Source organism: Numenius arquata, chromosome 10 (genome assembly GCF_964106895.1).
Source record: "Numenius arquata chromosome 10, bNumArq3.hap1.1, whole genome shotgun sequence".
NCBI lineage: Eukaryota > Metazoa > Chordata > Aves > Charadriiformes > Scolopacidae > Numenius > Numenius arquata.
Genome location: NC_133585.1, coordinates 18,046,645 through 18,074,204, shown reverse-complemented (window position 1 = coordinate 18,074,204; position 27,560 = coordinate 18,046,645). Strand labels below are relative to the sequence as shown.

The following is a 27,560-nucleotide window of genomic DNA, read 5'->3' as shown; positions in this document are numbered from 1 at the left end:
AGTTTCTTGACAAAAGGAGGAAAACTTTTAACGTAGTATGAGTTCACAACTTCTCTCTTCCCAACTGCTCAGTACCATAAGGAATTCCGTCAGAAGTGAAAATTACTTCCAAGTACTATTTTTCACCCATCCAGTGAGTCTGGCACAGACACAGAGCTGCTGACACGTTTCTTCTAAAAACTACAAAACAAGAAAGGCCTGTAGCTTCAAGTTTTGAATTTGCCATTGCTAAATTTAAACCCATCGGCCTTGTTACAGATTATTACATAAACCCAACTGCTTATCCCCTGCACGATAGATACTTTTGACCTAACTAGGCTTAAAGCACATTTCTTGGCCCCACTTTCTGCTGCCAGCCTGAAAGGAAGCAAATACCCAAGAAGAGAGGATTAAAGGAGATACAGGAATACTTGAGAACAGCGAATAGCAGGCTACAGATTTGCTGCTTCTCTTTACCATGCTATTGTTTCGCTTTATTCTGGGATGGGTAAATCAGGCGAGGGACACTTTGTCACACAAGGGCATGGGCTATATCCACAAGGCACCTTCATAAAAACTGCAGTGCCGCCGAGTACCGTTAGAGATAGGTTTAAAGAAAGGTCCCACTCGCCTGCACGTTCTTTCCCACAACTCGGACGAGGCACTAGACGGAGAAGCAAAAGCTCACAGCACCACAGATTTATTTACAACAGACTACAGACAGACAGAGCAGCGGGCAACAGAAAATTAAAAACAAGGATAAACTCCTTTCCACAAAATGGAAACTATGCTCTCATGAACAGGCAAGGAGATAACCGAGGGAAAACAAAGAAAAGAATTTCAGAAATTCAGGTGATTTTTTCCTCTCTACATAGCTATTTGGGCAGCCCAAAGGTAAACAGATTTGATGCCCTCTATGCAGCCCTGATATAGACATAGCAGATCCTGTAGCTGCTTCTACATTCTGTCTTTCCCCCAGTAACAAAAGAATCAGTCACAGTCAGAAGCCATCCAGCCTTAGTTTAGGTTTATGTGCACTCAGACGCACTAAATGTATTTTGACACAAACTGATATTTTGTGGAATCATATTTTTTTCCTTTACATTCATCTATTAAACACGCCTCCTGTACTCAGGGAAATATTACATTACAACACACTGCAACCAACATGCAGAGGAGGGAGCATTACTGACCAAAGTCCATTAATTTATTTTACCTGCAAATTTATTGTAAAACCTGTGAAGCTTTGAACAAATACATCCACTAGATAGGCGCAACATCAGGATCTCAATATTCCTCGAGCCAGGCCAAGCCAAAACTAAAACACACACAAATCCTAAGAAATTGGTAATTAACTCAGCTGTGGTGCAGTAGCTTAATTAAGCCTTTGTAAAAAGACACATTTGGGATTGACTTTTTTTTCTGTTTGTCTGTTTGTTTTGTTTTCACTCTCCCATGTGCATTATAGGTGCATTGCAGGAAGTACAGGACTGAGTAGATTGCGGTATGCCGAGACATAATGCCAGTGGGGAGCAGCAACACCTCATCAAAGTTATCAAAGGACAAAAATCCACAATCCTGGTTGGTCAAAAAAAAGCTGCTCCCTGAAAACAGATACCTGTGTACTGGTGCCTGGCAAAGCTATCTTGAATCACCGCTCAGTAAATCTCTAGTGCACACGCCTGGCAGTGCTGAAATGACTTGATCCTTCATTTTTACTTCTGTCCAACATTATGCAATCTTTTTGCTACTGCAGTAATGAGAGCAGCTCCCTTCCCACTTCCGTCTTCGGAAAGCATGAAAGTCACATCACACTGAGGTGCCAGTTCCTTCACTGTTTCCCGCAGGACCCTAGAAAAACTGAAAAGAAAGGGAGAGAAGAACAAAAGATTTTAGCAGCTGCTTTCTGGTCTGAGATCTTTATATTTATCTATTAGCAAGGAACCATAACCTCAGCCAACGTCTTCCACTGGCTGTCCACAGCATCCCTTCCTGTTTGTTTTTCTTCCTATTCATGAAAGAGACAAGTTTCTGTACACAATCAGATTTCAATTTCTATTTTTCCATTTTTATTTTCTTCAGCATGATGCCAGACACGCCCCTCCTTGCCTTTAGAGATCATGGAGGAGGCTCTCTTCTCCCAACTCAAAAGCTAATGCATCATTCTAGGCCTTGCTCATAAAATATTGACCCAACTCCAAAAACTCAACACAGCTTTCCTTCTGGGACACACAGATATTGCAGAAATCCCCCCAAACGTTGGCAAACAAATATCAGAAGAGTAAGTTCACTCAACATCCTAGAGAAAAGAGCCTCCCAGTGGTAACTGGACCTGGCTTTGTAATTTTTGATCCTTTGGCTAAGCAAGGGAAATGACAGGATGTAGGGAAATACGTTAGATCTTTATCCTCTCTCTCACGTTTTTTATCATCTGGGCAGAAAGCTGGTACAGCTCGGTATATCTTTACAGTGGAAATGAGCAAACAAGCAAAGGGAAGTGGTACCAAGGTACTCACTGTGGATGGAGCTTGTACAAAGTCCCATCAACTCCAACGGTGATCTGCAAGTGGTCCACACCTCGGTCTTCTCTCTTCTTCTCTACGATAGCCGCCAGTCCTGCCCCACAGAGCTGCGCGGCTCTTTTTGAAACAGCTCCACACACCTCTTTCACAATGATGCTGTCTTCACACGTGCTGTCCAGGCCAAGCTGCTGTAGAATCCGCCGGACCTGGAGGAGGGCGAGCCGGTCACTGTGCAGAGGGAAACACATGCAGCAGCAAGGCATTAGGGAAAGCCTCGTCAAGTATGCAAATGAAAGTATTACAGCTGAGACTCTGCTATGATTCAAAGGAAACGGGACCACCGCTCCAACTGTAACACTCTCCAGTTGTTTTAAAGCAGATTCCAGTCTGAATTCAGATGAAAACTTGCTCCTGGCATGTGCTTTGCTACATTAGATTGCATTTCCAGAAGGCACAAACAGTAGTTAATCACCTAATTCCCAAAGTCAGGAGGGAGCTGAGCCAGATCAGCCACCTGACTGTTATTGTTGATCTCAAGGCTGAGACACTACCTTCCAAGGCTTTCAACAGCAGAAAGGGTTCCAAATAACCTAGAAGACTGTTGCAATCATGCACAGATATGTAGGTAAGCGCATACTCATGGAGTATTTGTATATCGCTGACTTTTTATTTTTCAAATAAGCACTATTTTAAGTCCTACAAGAAACACTCCAACTACAATAACGCTTGATGGTTAAGGCATCCAAGATAACACAGCTGTGTGGACAGCAAATGATAATTCATATAATTAACAATTATGGAACTCCTCCAGTTCCTCCCTTTTGACTTTTATTCTGGGGATGGGGGAGCATGTTTGCAAAGAACAAAACTATAATTGACTTCCTGAAGGAAAGGGCTCCACACACTTGCAGAAGATTATTTTCTGGAGGTCCCACAAGACCTTAAGAATTTACACCGCAAAAATCTAACAACTTTACCTCTCAATTTGAGACAGGAATTTTGTTTCAAATATGCCTCTTTTCCTGAGTGATTCCGAAATCTGTCCTCGGAACAGCAGTCCTTGTTTGGTTAAGTCGATCAAAATTTGCCTGACTATTTCACCGAGGTACATTCCACTGGTCATTTTTTCATACCTGTTATGTTATAAAAAGAAAAAAAAAAAAAAAGATGTGCTTTTAAAGAGATGGCATGTTAGTTCTGTTTAACAGGAGTGGTATGGACATACCCTCTCAACTCTTACAGAGCAGTAAAAGCCTGCAGATCGATAGCCATCCAACTCCAGCTTTCAACCATCAAAAATCTGTTGCAGTGACTTCAAGTGCAAACATAAATTACAACATATTTACCTATGGTAAAAAGGTAGCTAGAAAAAAAACCACCAACCTTGCAATATTAAACAGAACATAGTGTTAAAGCCAGAGTCTACACTGAAGAGAAACATTTCCCTGTCCCCCCCCGTGCACTCACCAGTGAGTCATATGTAATCAACGCTGCCTTTACCAAACAAAGAATGGTCAAGTTCAGTTTATCCTCTTGCATGAGTTGTATTTTACCTTTGGAAAAACACTCCAAGAGGATGAACACAGCAAGGCCCACACTTTGCAGTGAAATCTTAAGAGCTGAACTGTCTGGTAACTACCCTAAGGTGAAAACAGTACTGTACTAACAGTACTGTGGGGTTTTTTTCTGGATATATCTACATTACGTATCATGCAACGAATGAAATGTTACATTAAAATTTCCTTTCTGATTATTTATTCATTAAGCATATTTTAAAAAGCAGCCAGTGTGCCTCAAAGACTGACTTCATCAGGCTCTTAGCATCAGGACCATCATATTTACCTCTGTTTCCCTGGGTTTAGTGAGCCCCCATCGACTTCTTTGTCGTATTTTGTTCTGATGTTGTCAATGCAGCCGTTGTCACCAAATCCTCCCCACTCTGTATTAATGCACATTTTTCCTTCATTCCCTTCCACTATTTCTATGTTTTTCATGTCCTCCATGTAGCACACATTGCTGCCTGTTCCTAGGAGAAAAGAAATAAGAAGGCCAGAAAAGTGAAGTAGCAGCTGAAACACCTGGAAGATGACAGCAATGATCATCTTAAAATCTCTCTACCCCATATCCCAAATTTCAAAGATCTCTCCATATTTTACAGAAGCAAGTGCTAGCCAGTAATGCTAAGAGCGCTGTAATTTATCACAACAGAATGTTACCAAAGGAAAATGGGTCCTGCGCAGAAAATTCCCAGTGTAGAGGAATGAGGATTCTCTGTTATAGGTCAGAAAAGGCTTTGGCAGTCGTTGGCAAGTGCTGATCAGTCATTACTGCCAGTCTGGTTGTAATGCACCACAAATCATCTTGTACGACAGCACGCTCCCAAAAGCAAACGCTGCCAAGAGCCTAGCAGCCAGTCAAGCAGCTACCAAGTCTGAAATGATTTGGTGAACAGGGCCTCATCACTTGCAACACGAGTTACATTAACTAATATGCAGACCAGTTCTTAGCCAGCTAGAAGAGTCTATTTTCCAACTGGGGCTTCAGATCTTACATGCTTAGATGTATTTCTGGATGAAAACTTGGAGGGACCTACAGGGGAGTCATTTAGAAAGCCCAAAAAGAATTCATTAAGATTTAAAAAAAAAAAAAAAATATTTTCTTGTTCCAAGGCCTATGACCTGACTGCACAGTAAATATCAATACACTTGTCAAAACAAGGATTCATGCTCTATCTGCTGTTCTCATATTCTTTTACCGTGCATACACTCATTAGGCACCATCAGAGATACAACCAAAAGTCCAACAGGTTCAGGATCCTATCTGCTACAGGTGTTATGTTACTTGTCAAATACCATACAAATCTGCCATCAACTCCAGGTGACTGGTAACACCATATATCAAACTCAAATAAAAGACGTTGTTTTACAAATTCCAAAATAGGGTGTGAAGCCTAGCACCTGCACACGTGCTTTCTCCTTACAGCGGTCACTTCAATATCACCATACCTGCGATCAGGCCAATCTCACAGTTCGGATCCTCATATCCGCACGTCATCATTGTCCCAACGGTGTCATTCACCACTGCTACAATGTCCAAGTCAAACTCCTAAAACACAAGTCACAATCAGTAGCGGGGTCCCGGAGGAAGAGGGAGGGTGCATTAAATACACCAAAAAGAGCAGAAAAGAACAGCTCACGTTTCTTCTCCTGATGGCCTCTCTCAGCATATCAACAACATCTTCTCCCTCGCAGTCTGTTGCCTTGAAGCCTTTTGTCCATCCCACAAGTGTTCCCTGAAACAGAAGGGGAAGAAAATCACAAGTGGAGATAGAGAGAAGACTGTACATTCCAACTAGCAGTCTTTTCTTGTCTCCAACTTCATCCCCCCATTTTTTTTTTTATTAAACAATGTATTTCCCTGGACAGGTTACTGTGAGTGTCTAGTGCAGAGTGTGTGCACGTGTATCTTTGTTATTCAACTGCTGATGGTAGTGACTCCCAAGTTTACTCAGCTATTTATCAAGACACAGCCAACTCAGTGCCTCCTAACACTCTCATTCAGAAAACCTTCTAATCTCACCTGCTGTGCACGTAGCCACTGCATTATCTAAGAGGAGGAAGACTGTAAAAAATACTTTCGCTGCAAATAATTAAACACCCAATAAACATTAATTAACATCTGCTGGTTAATTTGTGGCTCATTTACTGAAGGACACTTGGTATGATCTGACTAATCCAGGCAACTCTAATTTGCTTCTTTTTGGATGGCGACCTGGCCAGACAGAAGTAGATTTTCAGGTTACATGATGTAATTAACATTCTGCTTGGCAACTGGCTCTGGATTGTCTGTCCAAATAAGAAAAAAAGAAGGGAAGTGGGAGAAAAAGCTGCTCTTAAAAAATCCCTCAAGTTCTAGCAACAGGAAAAGACCAAACATAGGGCGACGTAGTATGGAACTCTGTCACAGATGGGTCTCACTCGGTCACCACTGCTGTGGAATTTGTTTCCCCATCGTTTGTCAAGACCTAAATACTGCATTGTAGGTTTGGAAGGCATACTGAGTGGTCTCCCCGCATATAGCCAAGTCCTGTTGCTAAACTCTCAACTGTGATCTGAAAACTGAGACAGAGCAGACTAGCTTCTACTTAGAAGCTATTGTGAAACCCACCAGGACATAAAAGCATTCAATAAAATACTAGTCTCTTGTTTCCCCAGTATCCGAGATATTTGACTAGAATTAAGCAGCACAACCTCCCCCGCCCCTCTTTGGACACGCATCAAAATAATTGAGAATTATTTCTTCCTGAATTTTTTTTTTTTATTCTATTTTTTTTTCTTACAACAGTTCTGGAAAGATGAAGATATGATATCTGTCAAAGAGCCAACCTTTCCAAGCTGAACAAGCAAGCTCAGTTCTGACACTGTGCAACAGAATCAGGAAGGCATCCTGAGACTGCAGCTGAGCAAGTAGGAGGCATCTGTTATCTCTTGCCATTGAAGAGTTAAGGCAGCATACAAGATTCCTGGGCTATTAGAAATACAGTCATCTCGCTATCATAAGGGCTTAATCTTTATAGAATAAAAGCAAGTTACATCCATCTCTTATAAGATACAAGAGGTTAAAATTCTACCTACTCATATGCATATATAATGATACCTTTCTCATGAAATACAGCTAATTTGCACAGTAGAGTCATAAAATCCCCATAAAACAGGTGAAATACTCTCTCCAAAGACTAATTTGCATGCACACACACACATACATATCTCTCTTTTCCACCTTGTAAAGTCCTACTCGGAAGAAAAGATTTAGAAGAATAGCTTTTTGCTTGCGATCTCCAAACCAGCAAGTCACCCTCATCCAAATTATGTCATTTACCAAGCAGATGCACAGCTGCCATTTGACCTGTTCTGTGCTGCAGTTCTTACCTTGTCAATGCTGGCTTGCCTGCACGGGAAGGAGAAAGTGAAGCCCAGAGGCAGTCGAGCACCTTTAATCCCCATATACTCCAGGAAGTCTGCTATGCACTGGACAATATGGTCAAAGAGCTGGAAGGAAAGAAAAAGCATATAAATCTCACTGTAATCCCACGCAATGGGCTTTGGCTGGATCAGTTAAACATTCATTAGAGGTTACCTCTTCTCCGGTCCCTTGCATGATCTCCAAAGGAATGGCAAAGATTTTGTTATACATTTGCACTGATCTTCTTCTCCCGCTTCTGATTTTGACCAGCAGAACCCTGAAATTTGTCCCACCGAGATCAAGGGCAAGGAACTTTCCTTTCTCTGTAAGAGAAGAAAGTTATTTCCTTTTGGTCCATTTCTTGTAGCATGTTTGCCAGTCAGAACGGCATACTCTGCCACACGTCCCCAAGAAACGCCTTCTGTGCCAATGATAGCACACTGCTCCCTATGGCATTTATACCATCAGCCTGCTAGCATGGGGCTGAAGGATCAGCCAGGTAATGTGACAGGAAGCCCCGGTTGGCCAACATAAATCACCCTGGCATTTGCCAGAAAAATTGGCATATCCCCCCCTGGAATACAGACAAGCAACTTTCCTGAACCACCTCCAGGTGGATCAGGAAATTACTCACCTGTTCCATCGGGTGTCCCACAGACATATGTGGGTAACATCTTCACCGTGGCACTGGCTTGCGTCTCTCGCTTTAGCCCGTATTCCAGCTCAGTCCTCATTTTCTTCTTAACTTCTCTGAGGGTCTCCAGGGAAAGCAGAAATGGTGCGAGAGCAGCATCGATTTGCTTGCGCTGAGCGGCCAGCCTGTATGCCACCGCTGTGACCATGGCAGCCCCCTTCCCGCTGCCGCTCACAGAGAGGAGGAACCGAACATCACAGTTTGGGACAAGCCTTCTCACCACCTTGTGCAGGCGTTTGGCGTATCTGCAGGAGCAAAGAGTTTCTTTAGACTCTCACAGGCACTTCATGCATGGTTTGCCTCACATACACTTCCAATGCATGCACACATCCAACAGCGCAACTGCTGAAGCGCTGTCAAGAGGAGCACAAGGTCAGAAACTGGTCTAAGAGATGGGTACAATGATCCTGATTTCCGGCTATTCTGCAGAACCTGTAGACTTACAGGAATGTGAAGATATACCTCTAGAAAAGTGCCAGTGCCAAAGGAGAGGAACGCTGGAGAAAAGGCAGGCAACAGTGGATAGTCACAATCACAAACAGAGGGTGAGAATCTTCATCTTCAATCAGACTTCCATCCAGTTTGGCAGAAATGTTTGGGAAAGCACAGGTTCAAAGAGCAGGAGGTAAGAAAGAAAAGAAAAAACCCACAGTGAACTGAAAGTGCCTTGGAGTCACGTGAGGAATCAACTGCTCTTCCCAAGACACCATTATCCCATGTGTGATGTTGTTCCCACCCAAGTTCTACAGCTCCTGCGGCAGCTTTGAACCCTCCGCACTCCAGCAGATCTCACCTCAGCCCTGCAGGAAAACCAGGAGTTCTCTGAAAAGCCACACATACATGCAGATGAAGACTCTTTGCAACACCAACATGTGGCCAGTAATTACCAAATCCTTTTTAGTTACTTACTGGGGGTGGGTTTTATAGAGTCCCCCATCAATCCCAACAGTGGTTCGCATCCTTAACAGCTTTTTATTCTCTCTCAGTCGGGTCAGTATGGCTGCTAAGGCGGCAGCACAGAGGTTGGCCGAGCGGAAGGAAACGATGGTGCAGACATGCTGAACAGCGATGCAGTCCTCTTCAGAGGGGAACAGGTTCAGTTCTGTAAGGATCTCTTTTGTGTTGCTCAGACCTTCCTTATATCTACCCCAAAACAAAAGAACACATCATCTAATGCAAGGATGCTAAGGCGACACATAAATCAATACCTGCATGTTGGCTCAAAAAAAGAAATGAGAGAAGACCAGGGCACAACCTATCAGGCAGCACCATAATTGGTTCCCATAAACCAGTAATGTCTTTCCCACACTATTCCCAAAAGTACTCAGGGGAGAGACCAGACTTTTAAGAGGCTGCTTCTGGGGTGCAGTTTTTGGTGAGAGAGAGACATACTGATTAGCCAGCCAAGAAGAGAACAGGATAAAATATTTATTCCACAGAAGGAGAGCACAGGAATAGACGTACAGCTTCACTCAATACAACAAAGAAAATTATTCCTGGAGTAACAAGGAGGACCAGGATCCCTCTTCAAAACACCAGAATCTGCCAGTTTTCCATGTAGTCATCCATTAGCTGATTCAGAGTCTGTACTACATCTCCACAACCCCAGTATTCCCACATCACAGAAGCTGAAAACTGCAACAATCAATCTATGTATTCAGGTCTCCGGAGAGGCTATTTAAACAGCCTGCATCTGTGATGGTTAACAATACATTTTCTACTGTGGTACTTCGCTAAAACTTTACCTTCCACCAATTCCTACTTACAGAAAGATCAAATTTTCTCCTAGGCAAAAGCAAAATCAAATTGAACAGTTCAGGACTGTTCCCAGTACTCAGAGATTATAATTGCACACTCACTATCATTGCTGTGCTTGTGAAAGACTAACCGCCACTCTCACAGAATCACGGAATCACAGAACTGTCAAGAGTTGGAAGGGACCTCTAGAGATCATCTAGCCCAACTCCTCTGCCAAAGCAGGGTTGCCCAGAGCACATCACTCAGGACTGCATCCAGGCGGGTCTTGAAAATCTCCAGAGAAGGGGACTCCACGACCTCCCTGGGCAGCCTGTTCCAGGGCTCTGCCACCCTCACCGGAAAGAAGTTTCTCCTCATATTTGAATGGAACTTCCCATGTTCCAGCTTGTGCCCATTGCCCCTCGTCCTATCGCTGGGAACCACTGAAAAGAGTCCGGCTCCATCATCCTTCAACCCACCCTTTAGGTACTTGTAAACATAGATAAGGTCTCCCCTCAGCCTTCTCTTCTCCAGGCTAAAGAGCCCCAGCTCTCTCAGCCTTTCCTCATAAGGGAGGTGCTCTAATCCCTCAATCATCTTGGTTGCCCTAACTAGTTCCCTGTCTCTCTTGAACTGGGGAGCCCAGAACTGGACGCAGTATTCCAGTTGTGGCCTCACCAGTGCAGAGTAGTGGGGGAGAATGACCTCCCTCAAGGTCATTCAGCATAACGCAAGTCATTCAGCATAACTCAAGTTCTTACTTTTCCATTGCAGACACATGTTTCATTTCAATCTTGCCCTTAGTAAGCAGAGCTGTTGACACTTTCCCATTGAAGAGTAGACCTTCCTTTGTCATTTTTAGCAGAATGAGTCTTACAAGTTCCCCCAAATACAGGCTGCTGATCATCTTCTCAAACCTGGAATGGGGCACAGGAAGGATTACAGGTGTTCACCAGCTAGCCAGAGCTATGAAAAGTTCAAGTATGAGCATGTTATGTTCTTATGCAGGTTGATTCACATTTAAGCATATACAAAAGGGGGTTAGGAGCAAAGTTGTAGATAGGATGCCATCCTGAGGTCCTGGGACCCAGCAACAGTCCCTGAGGCTAAGTGAGCGATTAAAGAGAATTTTCAAAAGGCTTGCAAGCAGCTCAGCCAGTAGAAGCAGTTTTGCTGAACCAGGCTTTAAACATGCCCTTTGTTTACCTTCCTCCTCTCTCTACTCCTCCACAGCGTCATAGCAGAGTAACCACCTATTGTTAACAACATATTCGCAACTGCAGCAGCATTCTCTTAAGGGCCTGTGAGGCAGGAAGGTGTGAAAGCTACCCACTCTTCCCAGAAGGGAAAGGTCTGTGTAGGACAGGACCAGGATCAAGTCAACTCAGGCTCACTTAACCCGATCCCTGTTCCAAAGGGAACAGGCACATGCTGGAAACACACTCAAAGAACTTAGACTGCAGAGGCAAACCAGCCAGGGAATCACTTACAATTGTTTTCCAGGATTGAGAGATCCCAGATCGAGCTCCCGATCAAACTCTGTGCGGAGGTCGTCCAAAGCACCATCATCTCCAAAGGCCCCCCACTCTGTATTAATGCACATCCTCCCTTCATCTCCTTCTACCAGATCGATGTGTCTCATCTCCTCCATGTAGCATGCGTTGGTGCCAGTCCCTGTGCACATTGGAGACAGTGTGGATAAATTACCTGTTTGTTTCAGGTTTGCTTTTGGTTTGTTTTTTAAGTCCATACCTTTGGGAATAAGTCAGTATATTGCCTTTGGAAGGAAATATAAATACATAACCCTGTGGTACAGGATGCTAATGTCAAGCCATCTACACTTGTTAAATAACCGTTTCACAGTGAGTGAAAGAATTCTGGAAATCAATCTAAAGCTTGACTTGTTTAAAAACATTTTTTCTTTTTCAAATGTACTTCTATGTGCCTTAAAAAAGCCACCAAGGTGCACGAAGCGGAGACATTGTAGAAAGTGTAGCTGATCCTAACTACCAGACGTGAGAGGAATTCAGCTTTTTCTGGACAGACAGACAGTCATTTTCTATACAGTCAGCAGAAAAGTTTAGTATGCTGGTCACAACTGAACCCAGACAAAATGGGGACTGTGGTATTTGATGGCAATGTGATCAGCATAAAAACAGCTGCTTTACAGAAGGCAGCCAGGCTTGAAAATCTGACCATTGTTTTTTCCATTTTCTTCCTGCTCTTTCCTGTACTGGGACACTCCCTTCTACTCCAGATTTGTTAGGACTAAACAAATGAGGGGAAAAAAACCTACTTAGTGAACAGAAAAAATTACCAATTATGAGTCCAATTTCACAGCGCTGGTCATCGTATCCGCAAGTCATCATGGTTCCCACGGTGTCATTGACCAGTGCCAAAACATCAAGGTCTAAGTCCTAATAGCATGAAGTTGGGTGATTAACAGAAAAAAAAAGCTTAGAAAGCCTCCTGTGTGTTAAACAGCATGCAGACATACACCTCGGGTCGTATTTTGAAGGCCTGGTTCAGGAAAGCTCTTCAGTTGAAAGACACACTACTTCCTTTTACAACACTATCCCCACAACCCTGTAAAGTAACAAGCATCTCTGAATTCTCAACTGCTTGGCCAGCCAGGATCTTTGCCTGCAGGATTTGTTTTCGCCCAATCCAACCTCGTTTGCCAGAAAAGCAACGTATTATTGGTTTGAATTTTGTGATATGCTAGCACCCGTGCATCTGTCCTTATGGGCTGCATGATAGAATAACGTCCTACCACTGGAGCAGATCCCACCAAACGGAACAGAAAATATACATACATAAACACAGTGATTCCACACAAGGCCATGCACCAGTATCACACTCAAGTAAAAAAGCCTTTCCGCCACAGCTGTGCAGTTTTCCTTTCACACTAAAGTAACTTGATAAACTGAAATCAAAGCTATCAAAGGATTCTTGTAACTCAGATGCCAACACCAGCAGGGGGCCGGACTTCACCCAGGAAGTCTTAGATCCTTTGCTCCTGCTAACTACAGCAAGACTGATGCAGAGAAAAAAGTGAACCAAAATCAAGGCTGGATTTTTACCATCTGGGAAATCAGAAGAACTTCCGCTTTACTACAAAGATGTCAAGGTACGGAAAGATGCTTTGTATTTCTTAAGATGGTGTTACCGATAGCACCAAACGTGAAAAACAAGGCTTTCCAAAATATTAAAACATAACATTATTCAAAGGTATGCACTAGTTCAAGGGCAAATTTAATCATGTCTTACTGCTGAACTTAAAAATTAAAATCAATCACTTCATTAGAATCACAGAACTGTCCAGGTTGGAAGGGACATTTAAGAACATCTACTCCAACCATCAACCTAACTCTGATAAAAACCTATCACTAAACCACATCTCTAAGCACTATGTCAACCCGGCTTTTAAATACCTCCAGGGATGGTGCCTCAACCCCTTCCCTGGGCAGCCCATTCCAAGGCTTAAGAACCCTTTCCGTGTCAACATTTTTCCTAATATCCAATCTGAACCTCCCCTGGTGCAACTTGAGGCCGTTTCCTCTTGTCCCATCACCTGTGACTTGGGAGAAGAGACCGACCCCCGCCTCTCTACACCCTCCTTTCAGGTAGTTGTAGAGAGTGATAAGGTCTCCCCTCAGCCTCCTTTTCTCCAGGCTGAACAATCCCAGCTCCCTCAGCCTCTCCATCCCACAGGCAAGCACTGGTAGAGTTAGGTGTGCCAATCTGAGATGAGAGCTTCTCCCTCCCAACATTCCTCCCACAAGGCAGGCTACGAAACACAGCGTGTATCCATATCTTACCAAGAAGGTTCACAACAGACCCCCTTTTACTTAGACAGACAGTGGGGCCATACTGGTTTATGGTCAGGGCCAGCCTGGTTTATCAGCGTGCAGTTGGCATCACTGTTAGACTGGCCTGGGGCAGCCTGAGTTGCAGCTGCATGTCGCCTTCCGCAGCTTCAGCTCCAAAAGAGAGACAGATCTACTAGATATACAGGTACCTTGGACATTTATTACTGGCTGTCCTTGAAGAATGTCTGACAACCCACACACCCAGAGCCGATTCCCCAAAAGAACAACCTGGGGCAACTCAGGTTCACCTCCTGCAGGTACAAAACTTGCCTTATGCTTCTGGAGGGCCTTGCGCAGAGAGCTGACCACATCGGTGTCCTGAACTCCTCGGACCTTGAAGTGTTTCGTCCAGGCAAGAAGAACTCCCTGCAAAGTAACAGTCAAGTGACCCAAAAGCTCCAACTTTAGCTTATAAACCTGCCACAAAGACAGCCAAGACCAAAGTCTGTGGAGAAGCCCACTGTGTCTCTCCACATGTTAAAATGTGGGCCAAAATAAGTCACAGCGGAACATCTCACTTTGAGGTGCCTGTAAGTACAAACATAAGTACACGGGTAGAGTAATAAAGTCCCAAGCCTGCATATGCTTCTCCCTGTGCCTTGTTTAAAGCATGTGTGGCTTTATGATGCTCATCACAGACTAACAGCGTTAAGCACAAAGCATTTGCAGGACTGGGAGCCAAAGCACAGACGCCTAGAAATAAAAGAGAGGCTAGAATAAGAGGCCACAAAATAATTGCAACCAGCCCTTCGTTTCCCCATGTGGCCTCTCAAACAGCTCAGCTTCAGGTCTTTCCTGTTTAAAATCAACTGTAAAAAAGAAACTGAGTAAGAGTGATCAAAAAAGAAACATGCTTCAGGACACAAAAATATGTGTTTTACAGACTAACAGGTCTTCATACAAGGGCATGTGGTTACTATAGAATCGAGTACTGATTAAGTAAAAGAATAGCTTTAGCATAAAAATCATGTTGCCTTGAGATCGGAAATGAGTGTTTGAATGGTAGTCAAGTAAGTTAAACGTTAATGGTCATCCAGGCCTTCTCCAGAGAGCAATGTAAACATGACCCCACACAAAGGTCACATGGTAACACTCTGATGCAATAGCTTCTCGGGGTTCTGCAAGGAGCTAGGCTTGCCAAAAATACTTATTTTTGCATCTTACCTCTTCCAATTTGGTCTGTTTGCATGGGAAAGAAAACGTAAAGCCAAGAGGTAACTTCTTATTCTTCAGATTTTTGGTCTCCATGAAGTCTAACAGACATTCAGCAACGTAATCAAAGAGCTGCACAAGAAAGGAGAAGACAGAGTCAGGCTGTGTCCAGCAGGCATGCACTCAAGCACCACCACCACCACAGAAGAGCCTGCGTGCCCTACCTCAGCTCCGTTCCCCTGTATGACCTCCTTGGGTGTGGGGTAAAACTTGCTCTCCAGCTGGCCGCTCTGCTTCCCATCATCAAACACCTTCACCTGGTGGGCACGAAACTGGGAGCCACCCAGGTCAACAGCAAGGAAGTCACCCTTCTCTGCAACACAAGTGGGCAAAATAGGCAACCATTACTGGGGATGGCCCAGACACCACGCTGAAGGCCACAGTCCAGGTCCCCTGCCTCATCATGGCCACAGGTTCTCCTGCTCCATAATGGCAGGTCCTTATCCTACAGGATGGGGAGCATCACCGGGAAGGCCAACAGCTGGCAACCCAAAGCAAGGGTATCAGGTCCATCCTGTTAGCGTGCTACGTGGCAGCTAAATCATTTTTATTCAGCAGTTTGGTTTTACACACCCTGCTCCTTCCACAGCAGCATGTTTTCAAGCTGCAGAAGGATCAGCTTCTCAGGAAGAGAGGCCCAAAAGCAACTGCAAGGCCAAACAGAGCTAATTTGCCGCCCAAAATCAACCAACACCATCATTTCCAAATGCCTTCAGTTGTTTCTGTAAAAGTACCATTTTGTTTCTCAGCTGGCAGCACTCTCAGCTCAAACACATTCTTCTCTGGCAGCAGACCTCAGACGGAAGGACAGTTAGGCCACACCACTACAATAAAACAATTATCTATCCCACATGCAGGAGAAGGCCCTTCCCAAAAGGAAAACGCAGTCGTATGTGCATAGCCTTGCATGATCTTTGTTTCACAGTCCAAACACCTGACAATTTTATCAAGTCTGGCCCTGAAAGGGAACGAAGCAGGAGATTCTACCTGTAATACCACGGTCAGATAGCACAAAGGTGAAGAGGCAAATTGGGTTACTCAGTAAACTGTAACATTAGTCACACCATTAATCCCTAAATGATTAAAGACTGATGATGCTCCATACGGGTCATTGAGGGCACCGACAAATCTGAAAGTCCGTTGCTATTGCAAATGGGAAAATCCAGCCAAGTTTGAGGTGTTTAAACCTGCTGGAAGTTTTGTCTGTAACCAATAAGGATTTTGCAAGAGGGCAAAAATAGAAAAATCAATGTGATACTTAAAATAGGCAGTTTGTCAATAAGACATAGCCCAGCTTGACCCTGCAGCATGTCCTTGACACAGTGGAAAGGTCACAGCGGGCCAGGAGAGCATTGTCCAAAGCTGGCCTTGAGGAATATGAAGTCTTGCAACAGTGATACATGCAATTTTCCAAGTCTCCTGACGTCAGGGGCTCCCTGCCATTTCAGGACAGGGTCAGTGCCATGTGAGACCTCAGGACCAGTGACAGTCACTGAGACAGCAAGGCTTAAGCAAATATTTCTTCTTCTTTGATGAAGTTTGCAGCAAAAGGAAGAGCGCCCTTTTCCAGCCAGGCAGTTTGCAGGGCAGACATCCCTCATTTCAAGGGACTAGCCTCCAAATGTTCCCTTTATGCCATTAAAGCTGTTATTTCTCATTTAATTGCAGGAAAATTACCTTCAGAAGGAATAAAGTCCTGCGGAAATGAGGTACAAGCAAACATTTTTCTTAATTGTTCTGCACAACTGTTATACACTGAGTCCTGACCAAGGCCAGACACAAAGTCCTGCACAAATTCACAGACTTGGTTAAACCCGGGAAAAACATAATTTTCCATTGGCTTGCACTGCCAGGAGCCAGCTGAGCCAGGAGAGTTATTTTGGATGTGCATACTTCTCCAAACAAGACAGGCTTTTAGATCCTACCTCACCTCACATCCTCCCAGAGGACACCACTGCACTTTCTCCCTCTCTGTTTAAGTCTCAGGGGCAACTGGAAACAAGGATCCAGCTGAAGAAGGCTGTTTCCCAGTAGACCACATCCAGAAGCAGATTTTCCTGATGCAGAAGGCAAGGACGGGCAGGAGGGGATCACTTTTTGGGTCAACAGAGAAAGCAGTGCAGAGTTTGCTGTCAGAAGCCAAGAGGAGATTCACAGCTCTGAGAACGCAACGTTGCAGCCACTTTGAGGGGTTTCACTGCAGCATCCTGCCTTCCCTGTAGCTCCACGGAGGCCAGGGCCACAGCATCACTCACACCTGCAGCACCCTGCACTGCAGGGTCTGGGCTGTAGAGGCTGCCCTTGCCATGTCCAGCCACAGCTCCTGCAGCAAGGCCTGCACTAGGTACAGCCACATTTGCCGATGAAAGGGGCTGGTTTTGGAGCACTTACTAGGTCTTTTCCTCAAACAAGCAGCACTAGGTCAAAATCCACCTGGTGCATGGAAAGAACCCTCTGCCAGCACTCCCCCAAGCTGCTGCCTCCTCAATACACAGCTGCTTTCTCAACATGAGATAGGCAGCAGTGACCTGAAGCCTACCCTGTGTCTTTGCTGTGCTGTCCTTGACTGCTGGCAGGGCCCCATCCCCTTCCTAAGCCAGCACCCCTGTGACGGAGCAGGGGGAACTCACCTGAGCCATCGGGAAGGGAGCGCACAAATGTCGGCAGCATTTTTACTGTGGCCGTGGGGTTCGTGTCTTTCCCCAGGCCCTTCACCATCTCAGCCTGGAAGCGAGCCATCACGTCCAGCAAGACATCGTCGGAGAGACGCATGTGATACAGGTACCTGTCAACCTGGAAAGAGGAAAGGTGTTACTCGGGAGGCTCCTCGGTGCTCAGCAGCTGCCTGGGATGAGCACTGCTTTCATGCTACGGGAGGACTCTCCTACGTGTGCCAGGGAGGCTTCCTTTATCTCTGTCTGGAAGCAGAGAAAATGCAGGAACCTCCCAGCCACTTGTGCTAGTTTTCTAACCATCAGGGGTGCAGTTTGGCATGAAGGATCTGAGAACCCTGAACTCCAGTTCCAGCAGCACCCTGCATTGTGCTAGACAAGAATTACTATGCTCCTTCCCACCCACTTGATGGATATGAGGCTAAACAGATCCTAAGGAGACAAAAGAATTCCTTCCACATACATAACAAGCTGAAGGTGAGCATTCCACCTACGCAAACCCCACCTGATTCTACAAGTTCGTTTCATTTTTGACCTCAGCACCTGAACTCCCATGACCATCAGTGCAAGCAAGCTCCAGGACATGATGAGAACTCTACATTTACTCTTATAAAAACTGTTTTGAAAATGTTTGATGCAGCCTTGGTGAATTACCGTCGAAAAGTTAGCCATCTTTTCTGATGGCTCAGTAGCTTGCCAACATATATAATAAGCCCATGAGACTTGCTTGAGACCCTAACAAGCTGTTTTTACGCCATTCTCTCTTCCTGTACACGTAATGAACTAGAACTGCAAAGTACCTCAACCTGGAGAGAATTTGACCTCTCTGAGTCAGGTCCAGAAAATGCCATCAGTACCCAAGCGTGTCAGCCACAACCTGAAAACATCTATTCAGCTACTGCTTCACTCCACAGACAATTAAATTTGTTGGCGTGCCAGGCCAGAGCTCAAAGCCTTTTTCTCACTCCAGCTTTGCCCTCCATTCTCTTGTGATTCTAGGATTACATCTAAAATGCATTTTTGGGTGCAATCAATATCCTTTCTTATGGATCTATAACTCGCAGCATACCTCAAAATAAAGGCCAGTTGAATTTAAAGGCAACCAAAAGCATCTATGAAGCAGCAGACACTCATTCAGACAAACTGGTCGAGAAGCTAATCACTGTTTCTGTACAGCTTCATCAGGGCAAAACTTAAAATTTTAGTCTTCAAGACCACACACTGCATGGACTGACATTTACCTGCAGGGCTGGATGCATGGCTGTAATTAAGGTGGCTTAGAAACTACATAGCTGGGTACAACCAAGGATTAACGCAGCAAAATAAGAATCTGTCAGCATCCAAATGCTTTTAAAGCGGGGAGCTAGACTTCAGTGCTGTACGAACAAACATGATGCAGGCATAATAATCCTGTGCTCCGAACAGCTGGATGTCCCCTGGAGGGTAATCCACGTTAACATCCTGCTCCCCGTGACATGACACTCAGGGCCAGAGGCGGTGGGCAGGGGAGAGACGTGAGACACCTTCCAAGGCTTCGCTGGTACAGACACTCAGCTCTTGCACCCTGGGTTACGTTATTACGCTGCTTTATCTGTTCGGAGCATTTCGTCAGTCCCATTTACACAGGGAGGTCTGGAGGGTTGGGAGAACACGGACAAAACAAGTCCCACTGGCAACAAGGCAGGATTTGAAAGGTAGCGTTTAAACAGAGGAGAACACACGTTGTAGATAAATTGGCCTCTTCTGCAACTTGGACTAGCCACCTATATTAATGAGGCACAAACTAATTATCTATTCACAGTCCTATTTTAAACTGAAGGTCAGCAGTGACTCACCTTAAAGAGCCAGGACCCTGAAAGTAACTCCAGCACCTACCTAACAGCAAAACATACACAGAGAGGAGAAAGTCTTAAACTACAAGATGCAATTGGGAAGCAGCAGCAGCTGCCTTTGGATACAGCTGTGCCTTGAAAAGGCCATTATTTAGATGTTTCTTTGTAGCCCTTGTCTGCAAAAGCACTTTATTTCCTCCAAGCCTTTTTTGAGGCTCCATCACTGTGTAGGATCCTCCATCTCAACCCAAGCATCAGCACTGCTGCTTTTTTGGGCATATCAAAAAAAAAGAAAAAGAAAATAAAATAACTGGAGACATACAGCACTCACTCTCTCTCACACAGACCCAAATACCCTTGTGACAGAAGGCTCTGTGGAAAAAAAACGTAAACAGTAATAAAAATTACCATGTCTGTTTGCAGAGAACACGCACTAGCTCTGTGCTCCCCATAGAAATTGCACTCCCCACCCTGTTTACCTACAACCATAGGAGGAGACAGTCCTCTCCGAGGAACTGGATCAGGCAGAGCCCGGGAGAGCCTGCTGACTCTGTCCTGATTTACAACCAGAGCAAGGGCCTGCTGACATCCCATTCGCTTGTAAACACAGGGACGGCCAGGCCGTGCAACACCAAACTCGTGTCTTGCTGCCTCCCTCCCATCGCACAAGGACAGTCCTTGTTTTTCAGTGTCTTGCCTCAGTTATGGAAACAGCACTGTTTTCACAGGAGGAAGGCTCTTGTTCTTGCCACCACAGAGCAAATAAGCCTGGGGAGGGAGGGGTGGGAAGGCATTCCTTCTTTCTAATTAGGGAGAAATCAACTCTGCTCCAAACAGCCTACACTGGGCTTCTTAAAAGAGAACTCTAAAGAGCATGTGGTTTCTTGCCTTCAGGCAGGGCTAGTTTGCACCCAGCAGTAAGAGTTAGGTTTTTTAATGGCTTTGCCAGAATCCCTCTGCCCTCTCCTCTTCACTGTCCTCACTTCAGGGAAGTCCTCCCTCAACTACTGGGTGTTTCTCTGAAGAGGCCACTCCACCCAAGCAGTGATCCACAAGATCTCTTCCTTTCTTAGTAAAAAGTAAGAAGAAACAGCACTGTCTAGATGAGAGATCTTAGATCCGATCCTCACACAAGGAAAGGACATTGGGGCCCCCTTCTGATCATATTAAACCCTAAGGATAAAAGGGCTATGACTGAGCAACAGGGTCAGAGACATCTGACTGTTGAGATACCAGGACCTCTCTTGGAATGCTTCTCTTCAAGGCAGAATTAGTGGAAGAAGGCCCCTAAGAACAAGCCACTCTGTGTTTAAGCAAGGGCACAGAGAAGACAACCCAATGTTCCTTGCTTTGCTGATGAGCTCAGCGGTGCAGACGGATCTACCCAACAGGACCTTGGATCTCCCGCACCGCCATGCGACAGCCCCGCCTCCGGCTGGCTGGAAAACAAGAGGACAGAGCCTGGCAACAATGGCCACCAGAAAGCATTCAATGGAGATGCCAGGAGAACAGAGGACCCACAGGGGACATGTCTGGAAACCAGAGGACCTCTGACCCAAGAAGCTTACAGGTCCCACGTGGTCTCATGATGGAAAGCCAAAAACCCATTAGAGCATGGCCATGAAAGTAGAATAAGGAAGAGCAACCATTAGGCAGCTCACTCCCAGTACTCGTGGCTTCAGATCTGGGCCATCTTGAGCTTTTCCAACTGTAATAGAAGGTCACATCTATAAACATCAGAGTGATCAGCCAGGTTTGCATAACCAGAGAGGAGGCACAGGCACTTCTTCCACACCAACACTAGCTGGAACTGTTTCTTGAACCCAGAAGACCTGGCCCAAAGACCCCAGGAGTCTTCCATACCCCTGCTACAACGTGAGCGGCTCTGACTCCTATTCAGCTTTAGAAATCCCATCCTTCACTCTACACTTGCAAAGCGATTCAGCAAGAGGTTCCTTTCTGCCCTCTGGACTACACCACACCATAAAGTTTAAGCACCATTTCTCCTTACTGAAGATCATTTGCTCCATTGCTGGAAGAGAACTTATAACTGTGCAGGGAAAAGCACTAACCAGATCTATTTTCACACGCATCAGATGGTTTAGGTTCCAAATACTTCTTACCCCATTTGGCTGTATGGCTTTAGTAGGTAATCCCATTATCTAGTCTGCATTACATACTGCAGACCCCACAGTAATCTGAGTAACACAGTTCTCAAAAGAGGAATCAGCTAACGCTGCATCTTACCTTTTTTATTTGATCCTCTTTTAGCTTTGTGAAATGGAAAGCTAGCAAGTGGACGGCAAACATTTTCTTGAAGCAGATGGATGAGTCAGTAGTGACAGAGCTGCTGTGAGTAACTCCAAAGCGACAGGTCTTTATTCACGAAGCTGGAGCTAGAGAAACTTCAGCTGAGGCATTTCCCCCAGGGTGAGATAGTGGAGTTCCTGGGAAATTGAGTCCAGAAATAAATCCATCCAGTGTGATCGGTTCAATGATTAAACTTCTGTCTCTTTGTATCACCCCCCCCCACATCAACCCAAAGTCCCTCCCCTCCCCAGCTACACACTTCATTGTGTCAGAGAGCAGGCACCTGGAGAGCTGCCAAGCCGAAGGGGAGAAAAATCGATTTTGTTACTGCCCCACTTGGGAATTGTTACCACTTCCCAATGCAGTTGCTACGCAGCCTGCCCTGCTTTGCCCCCCGCTTCCTTCCCCGGGGGGCTGACCACCTCCCACCGGCACAGCGGGCAGCAAAGTGCTGCAGGGAAATCTGGAAAGTTAAGAGAGGATTTTAGGAGGTTTCTTCCCTCTGCTCAGCGCTCCCACTTGCGAGACAAGCCCTTCTGCATGAATTAACTCCGCTCTAGTTCCACACAGTGCACCCTTATCTGCGGCTTTTTTCCAATTAAGCTTCAGCCGTGTAAAGGAGCGAAGAGACACACAGACCCCCCTGTCTCGTCCCCGTCCCCCCCCGCTGACAATTCCCAGCAGAGAGGTTTCGTACAGATCATTCTCCCTTCACCCTTCCTGAAGACAAGAGTTTCAGACCAACGCAGATCCTCAGTATTGCAAAACCTGGGGAGGGGACAGATTTACCTGGCAGCCAACAGCGTTGCTATCAGACTGCCTCACTTGATAAAAGCCTTTAAACGGGAACGCAGAGTGCCTACAGCGAGACCAGCTTCCTTACACCGTCAGAGCTGAATTTGACAGAGCCTTTAACTACTACTTGGGGAAGTTCGTGCTGAATCCACAAGTGTTTCCAGGATTTTGTCATTCTATCAAGTGATACCGACTACGGAAACACCATGTGGAATGTAGACACAAAGGAGAGAAACAAAAAAAGTATTAAAAAAAAAAAAAAGGCATTCTCATGGGGTAATTAGAGGCTCACTCTCAAACTACACCTACGCTGGGGGGGGGGTTCCCCCCTCCATGTTCAGTATTTCAGCTGGAAGTAAGCACACTTACTGCACTGGCAGACCACTGCCACCCAAAATTTTGCAGAACAAGACGACAATTAGAAATTTTGTTTGATAAATTAGAAAAACATCTTCAGGGGAGAAGAGGGAGATGGAAGGGGGGGGGGGGGGGGTTGCCAAGTAATGGGAGGAAACACAAAGAACTACTGAGCAGAAGGAGAAAATTGTCTACACAGATCCAGAGCGGGGCAGAAGCAGCCAATTAGCATAAAAGGATCTCAGGGTATATTGATTTATAGCCTGAAGTGGACCAAACAATCTCATGCTATTGTAAAAAAAGCACAACTGATCATCGCGCTGGGCTGTATGAACAGGAGTGTAATCCACAGACACACAAAACAACACCCAACTCTATACTCGGCACCAGTCTCAAGAAGAGGACTCTGCCCAGCCCTGGCAGCTCCAGCACTTCAAGAAGGCATGGATCAGAAGGAGATAGCTCTGCTGAACATCAGGAGCAGTCACAGGTCACATTATTCCAGCCTCTGATCACGAGGAAAGACTGAAAGAGCTGAGGGAGGGGAAAGGAACTCTTTCTGCAGAAGCAAATTATACGGAACCTCTGCTAGGAAAGATTGAGGTCTTTTTTTCCCCCCTCCTGCCTTGCATCAGGGATGAACTCTGGACACTGGGAGATCCCGCCAGCTCTATTTTCCACTATTCTAGAACAAGAGTAAAGCAGACAGAGTGGCTGAACAGTCCATAAATAGGGCTTGTTCTAAAATTAGGCCTTTGATCTTCAAGAGAAAGGGAGAAAAGAAAGAAGAAAAAAAAGCCACTCTACCAGCCAGAAAGCACGGTTCACTTCTCCTGTATTCATCTTTTAATAACTGCTGGCTCGTTAAGTCAGACACTGACTCCCAGAGGGACTGTCTCTTTCCTCATTGTTTACCCAATGCCATCCGAGTCACAACCCCTCTGGCCAGCAAAATTGAAAACATCACCTTTCAGGCTCCATCCCACTTTGATCCAGAGCTCATTGTGTCTGTAATACAGTAGATTTATTTTTCATTCTCTCTTTTCTTTCTTTCTCTAACGGATGCCACTGGAAAAGGATCTCAAAGATCCAAACATTACTAAACTGGCAGCAAGCTCTGTTAAATACCTGACGTGTCAGAATCACTGCGTAACTTGCTCGCTCATCCTGGTGCGTTCTAGCTTCGGGCAGGCTGTTGTGTAAGAAAAGACAAGACATTATCTCACTTCCACACAGACGGTGCAAATGCATTAAGGGCCCAAACCCCCAATACGTTACAGCCATTTTGTACATATTCTGGCCAGTACAATCCAGGACCAACTGAACAGGTCAGCTACAATTGCGTACAGCTTGGAGGCTTGAGGCGATGTTATTTTTTTCCCGTTGTCAGAGCTGCACCCAATAAAAGTTAGTCACAAACCCTCCCTTCCCCCTTTGCAAGGGCCAACAAGACTTCAAAGCTGTAATACCCCTCGCTCTACTTTCTTCTGCAGTTCTCCCTCCAAACCCTGCCTCAAGGCACAATGGAGAATCCTGAAAAAGCCGAGAATCCTCAGAATCCTGAATCCGCCTCCCACAGGCTCACAGTTAAAGGCCCGCAGAGAAAAGGAGCTCACAGCTACAATGGGGAAATTCAGATAAATGTCTGAGCGCAGCAAGCACCTGTTACCTCCCGAAAGAGGTATCATATCAATAAGCATTTTATTGCTGGAGAAACGAATCTATCTTGGGTGAGGTATGAGGGGCAGTGGCAACACTGGTTGACAAGTTTGCCACCCAGGTTAACAAGGAGACAGTGGGGCAAGGCTACAGATGAGAGTCATCAGGAGAAATCCTCCTTCGTTATAGCTTATGCTTCCAAGACCAACACTTAGAACGCATTTCCCCTCCCAGTAGCAGCAGCTTTGCTCCCTGTTATATTCCCACAAGTTCATCAAAACTCAGAACAGAAAGGGGTCCCTGCACTGGTCCCAGATATGCCCCTCCAGGGCAACATCAGGCTGCAAAATAAGGCAGAACAGCTGAGGGGACAGACTGGAAAATCCACTGCAAGGACAGACACTATTTAGAAGAGATGGAGACAGTACAGACAGAAAAGAGCACATTTGCTGAGGAGAAAGAAGGGTTTTACCAAGTAGTGCTGTTACAACCAGCATTTTACATTTGAAGCATAACAAATAAACACAGAAAAAAAATAAACTGTTAAATCAATAAACTTCCAAACATCTGTAACCTGAATGTCTGAAATCAATCTGGAAATCTGAACACCTGAAATAAACAGTTTTGCAAATGTGATTCCCAGATCAAGTGAACAATGTTGTCTATGTTGTTTAAAAAGAAAAAGTTTTGGCACAGCCCCATGAAGAAGAGCAAGAGGCCACTCTACCCTTCCCCAGGGGCTTGCTCGCACAGGGCATGTTAAAAATGTGCAGCTGGCATAGCTCTGCACACCAGTCTGGATTGTACCGCATGGGACCAATTTGGCAGCCTTTCTAATGGGAGTCAATGACAGCCACACCATTAGCTCAGAAGAAAAGAAAACTTTCATAAAAAGTCAGCCTGGAAGCGCCTGAATAAACTTCAGAGCTCTTAAAACAGTTACTATGGAGTCACTATGGAAACAAGCAATGAGTTAATCCAAGTGCTAATCTCAGCAAAATACAAAAAAGAATGCTTATAGTCATTTAGCTTCCTTATTGCAAGGCTTGCTGCTCAAACACAAGGCTGGCTTATACCCCGAAGTCCCAGCCACTCTTTCCTTGCTCAAAAACATACACTAGGACGCAGCTTAGCGTACAATTAAAGGATAAATTTATCAAAACAGACTAGAAGCAAAGGACAGTAACAATGTGGGTCTCCTGCAACCCAACCCCAGAGGCACCGGGGGAGAGAAAACCGAGGAGTCGTCCTTGCACAAGTGTGGTTTCAGACAGTGGTTTGCAGATTCAGCTCGGGGTTTGCAGCCCAAGAGGTAAGTGGGCAAACGCACGCTGCCAAAACCCACCTGCAGGCTTGACCAACAACTTCCCTCCGCCTCAGCCAAGCGCAAAGGACACAAGGAGGCAACTGATACCACTCAGTCACATAATCCACATCACACAAGCTATTTGAATGGTATCAAATGGGATAGATTTGTTAAGGGTTAATCGCAAGCTCGCATTCTGTGCAAGTCATGTGGCTGTTAAGCAGAGGCTGTCAGGACTCTGGGAAAGCAAAGCAGAATTACTCATCCGCAAAGCAGAAAATTCAGGACATTCACATGGCCATTGCTACGCGTACATAGCTGCTTGGTTTTTCTTGGAGGAGGAAAGAAAGACGGGGCTTAACAAAGGAGCAAGTGCTTTTCCTCCCTATGAATCCGGTACTGAAATCAGCAGATCATGTGGACTAGAAACATTTAGGCACTGCTTGCCTTTTAGTAAATAATGGGGAAAGAGTACATGAAATACACTGAAAACAGCTGTTAAAAACATTACTCAAACTGCTGCATACTTGTTTCTGAACAGCAGCTTAAAGGACTGATACTAGGAGGAAGCAAAGAGGATTCAGAGCAAACTTTCAACCTGCAGAAATACATGGTTGATCATTTTAGAATGTCAGGTATTTGATAACAGTGAAATTCAACCTGGCTTTTTATACATATCCCAACATGAACATAAGTAGGATCTGCAGACTTGTCTATAGTCGGCCCCAGAAATATGACTGCTGCAGCACTAATCTCTTCAGACAGCCCCAGCAACATGTCCTAGCGCTGAAACCCCTTTCTGTGAATACACAGGAGTTTCAGCATCTGATTCTTTCCACTCTCCAGTATCCCTACTGGGAGCTCAAAAGCATACCTCAGAGCTGCTCACAATAAAACCAAATGACAGAGCATCTTCATGCGTATGAAAGAGGCATAGCCTGGTGGTGCACTGCCTTAAACATTATCCAGTGACGCTGCATCAGGAAAAAAAAGTCCTTTTCCCAATAACTTAGTTCCAACAAAATAAACCTTCCTCCAAGTGGTAAGCACCTAACTTTTCCAGTTTATGATAGCCACAATAAAAGAGGTGATGTGGAAATACTATTGGCACAAATATCAACCCACAAGCTGTTACTTACACTATAAGCTGTTATGAGAACTTAAGTAAAATTTTTTATGTCTCCTCGCAAAATTCAAACAGCACAAACAAACTGGCATGCGAAGCAAAAAAACATTCGTGAAGTGCAACAGAACAAGATAATTTGTATGAAATCAAATTTTAAAAGTCAAGGAGAAACAGATACGTGAATTTCTCAAAAGTAAATAAATTATATCTATGCCTCTAACATCTGCTCTTTCCCCCCAAAAATGACAATCCAATTATTTATTTTTTTTTTCCCTCCCCCCAATCTTTGCCTGAATCAGTGTGATGAGCTTTCCTAGGAGAAAGGATACAACTTAAAGAGCAAGGACAGATTTTGCTTTGTTTCAGTAATTACCCCTCAGGTGACAGAATTGGAATTTACTCAAAAATTCTTGTGGCCAGAATTTCATCATTCCCCAACACATTAACACAAATACTTTTAGCCTCCTTCCACATTCTCACAGGACACAAAGGTTAGAGGTGCACAACTCCTATCACCATTCTGAC

General features: G+C 45.0%; 1 protein-coding gene across 1 annotated transcript; it reads right to left on the bottom strand.

Annotated features, from left to right (window-relative positions):
* Positions 1–1,694: 1,694 nt before the first annotated feature.
* Positions 1,695–21,792, bottom strand: LOC141469314 (hexokinase HKDC1-like). The gene is made up of 18 exons (XM_074154788.1): positions 21,730–21,792; positions 17,609–17,771; positions 15,143–15,291; positions 14,931–15,050; positions 14,037–14,132; positions 12,212–12,311; positions 11,385–11,568; positions 10,656–10,811; positions 9,067–9,300; positions 8,098–8,402; positions 7,638–7,786; positions 7,430–7,549; positions 5,698–5,793; positions 5,507–5,606; positions 4,344–4,527; positions 3,479–3,634; positions 2,496–2,729; positions 1,695–1,839 (listed from the first exon to the last, which is right to left on the bottom strand). The coding sequence occupies exons 1-18, from the start codon at positions 21,790–21,792 to the stop codon at positions 1,695–1,697; spliced, it is 2,754 nt and encodes a 917-aa protein (XP_074010889.1).
* Positions 21,793–27,560: the final 5,768 nt, after the last annotated feature.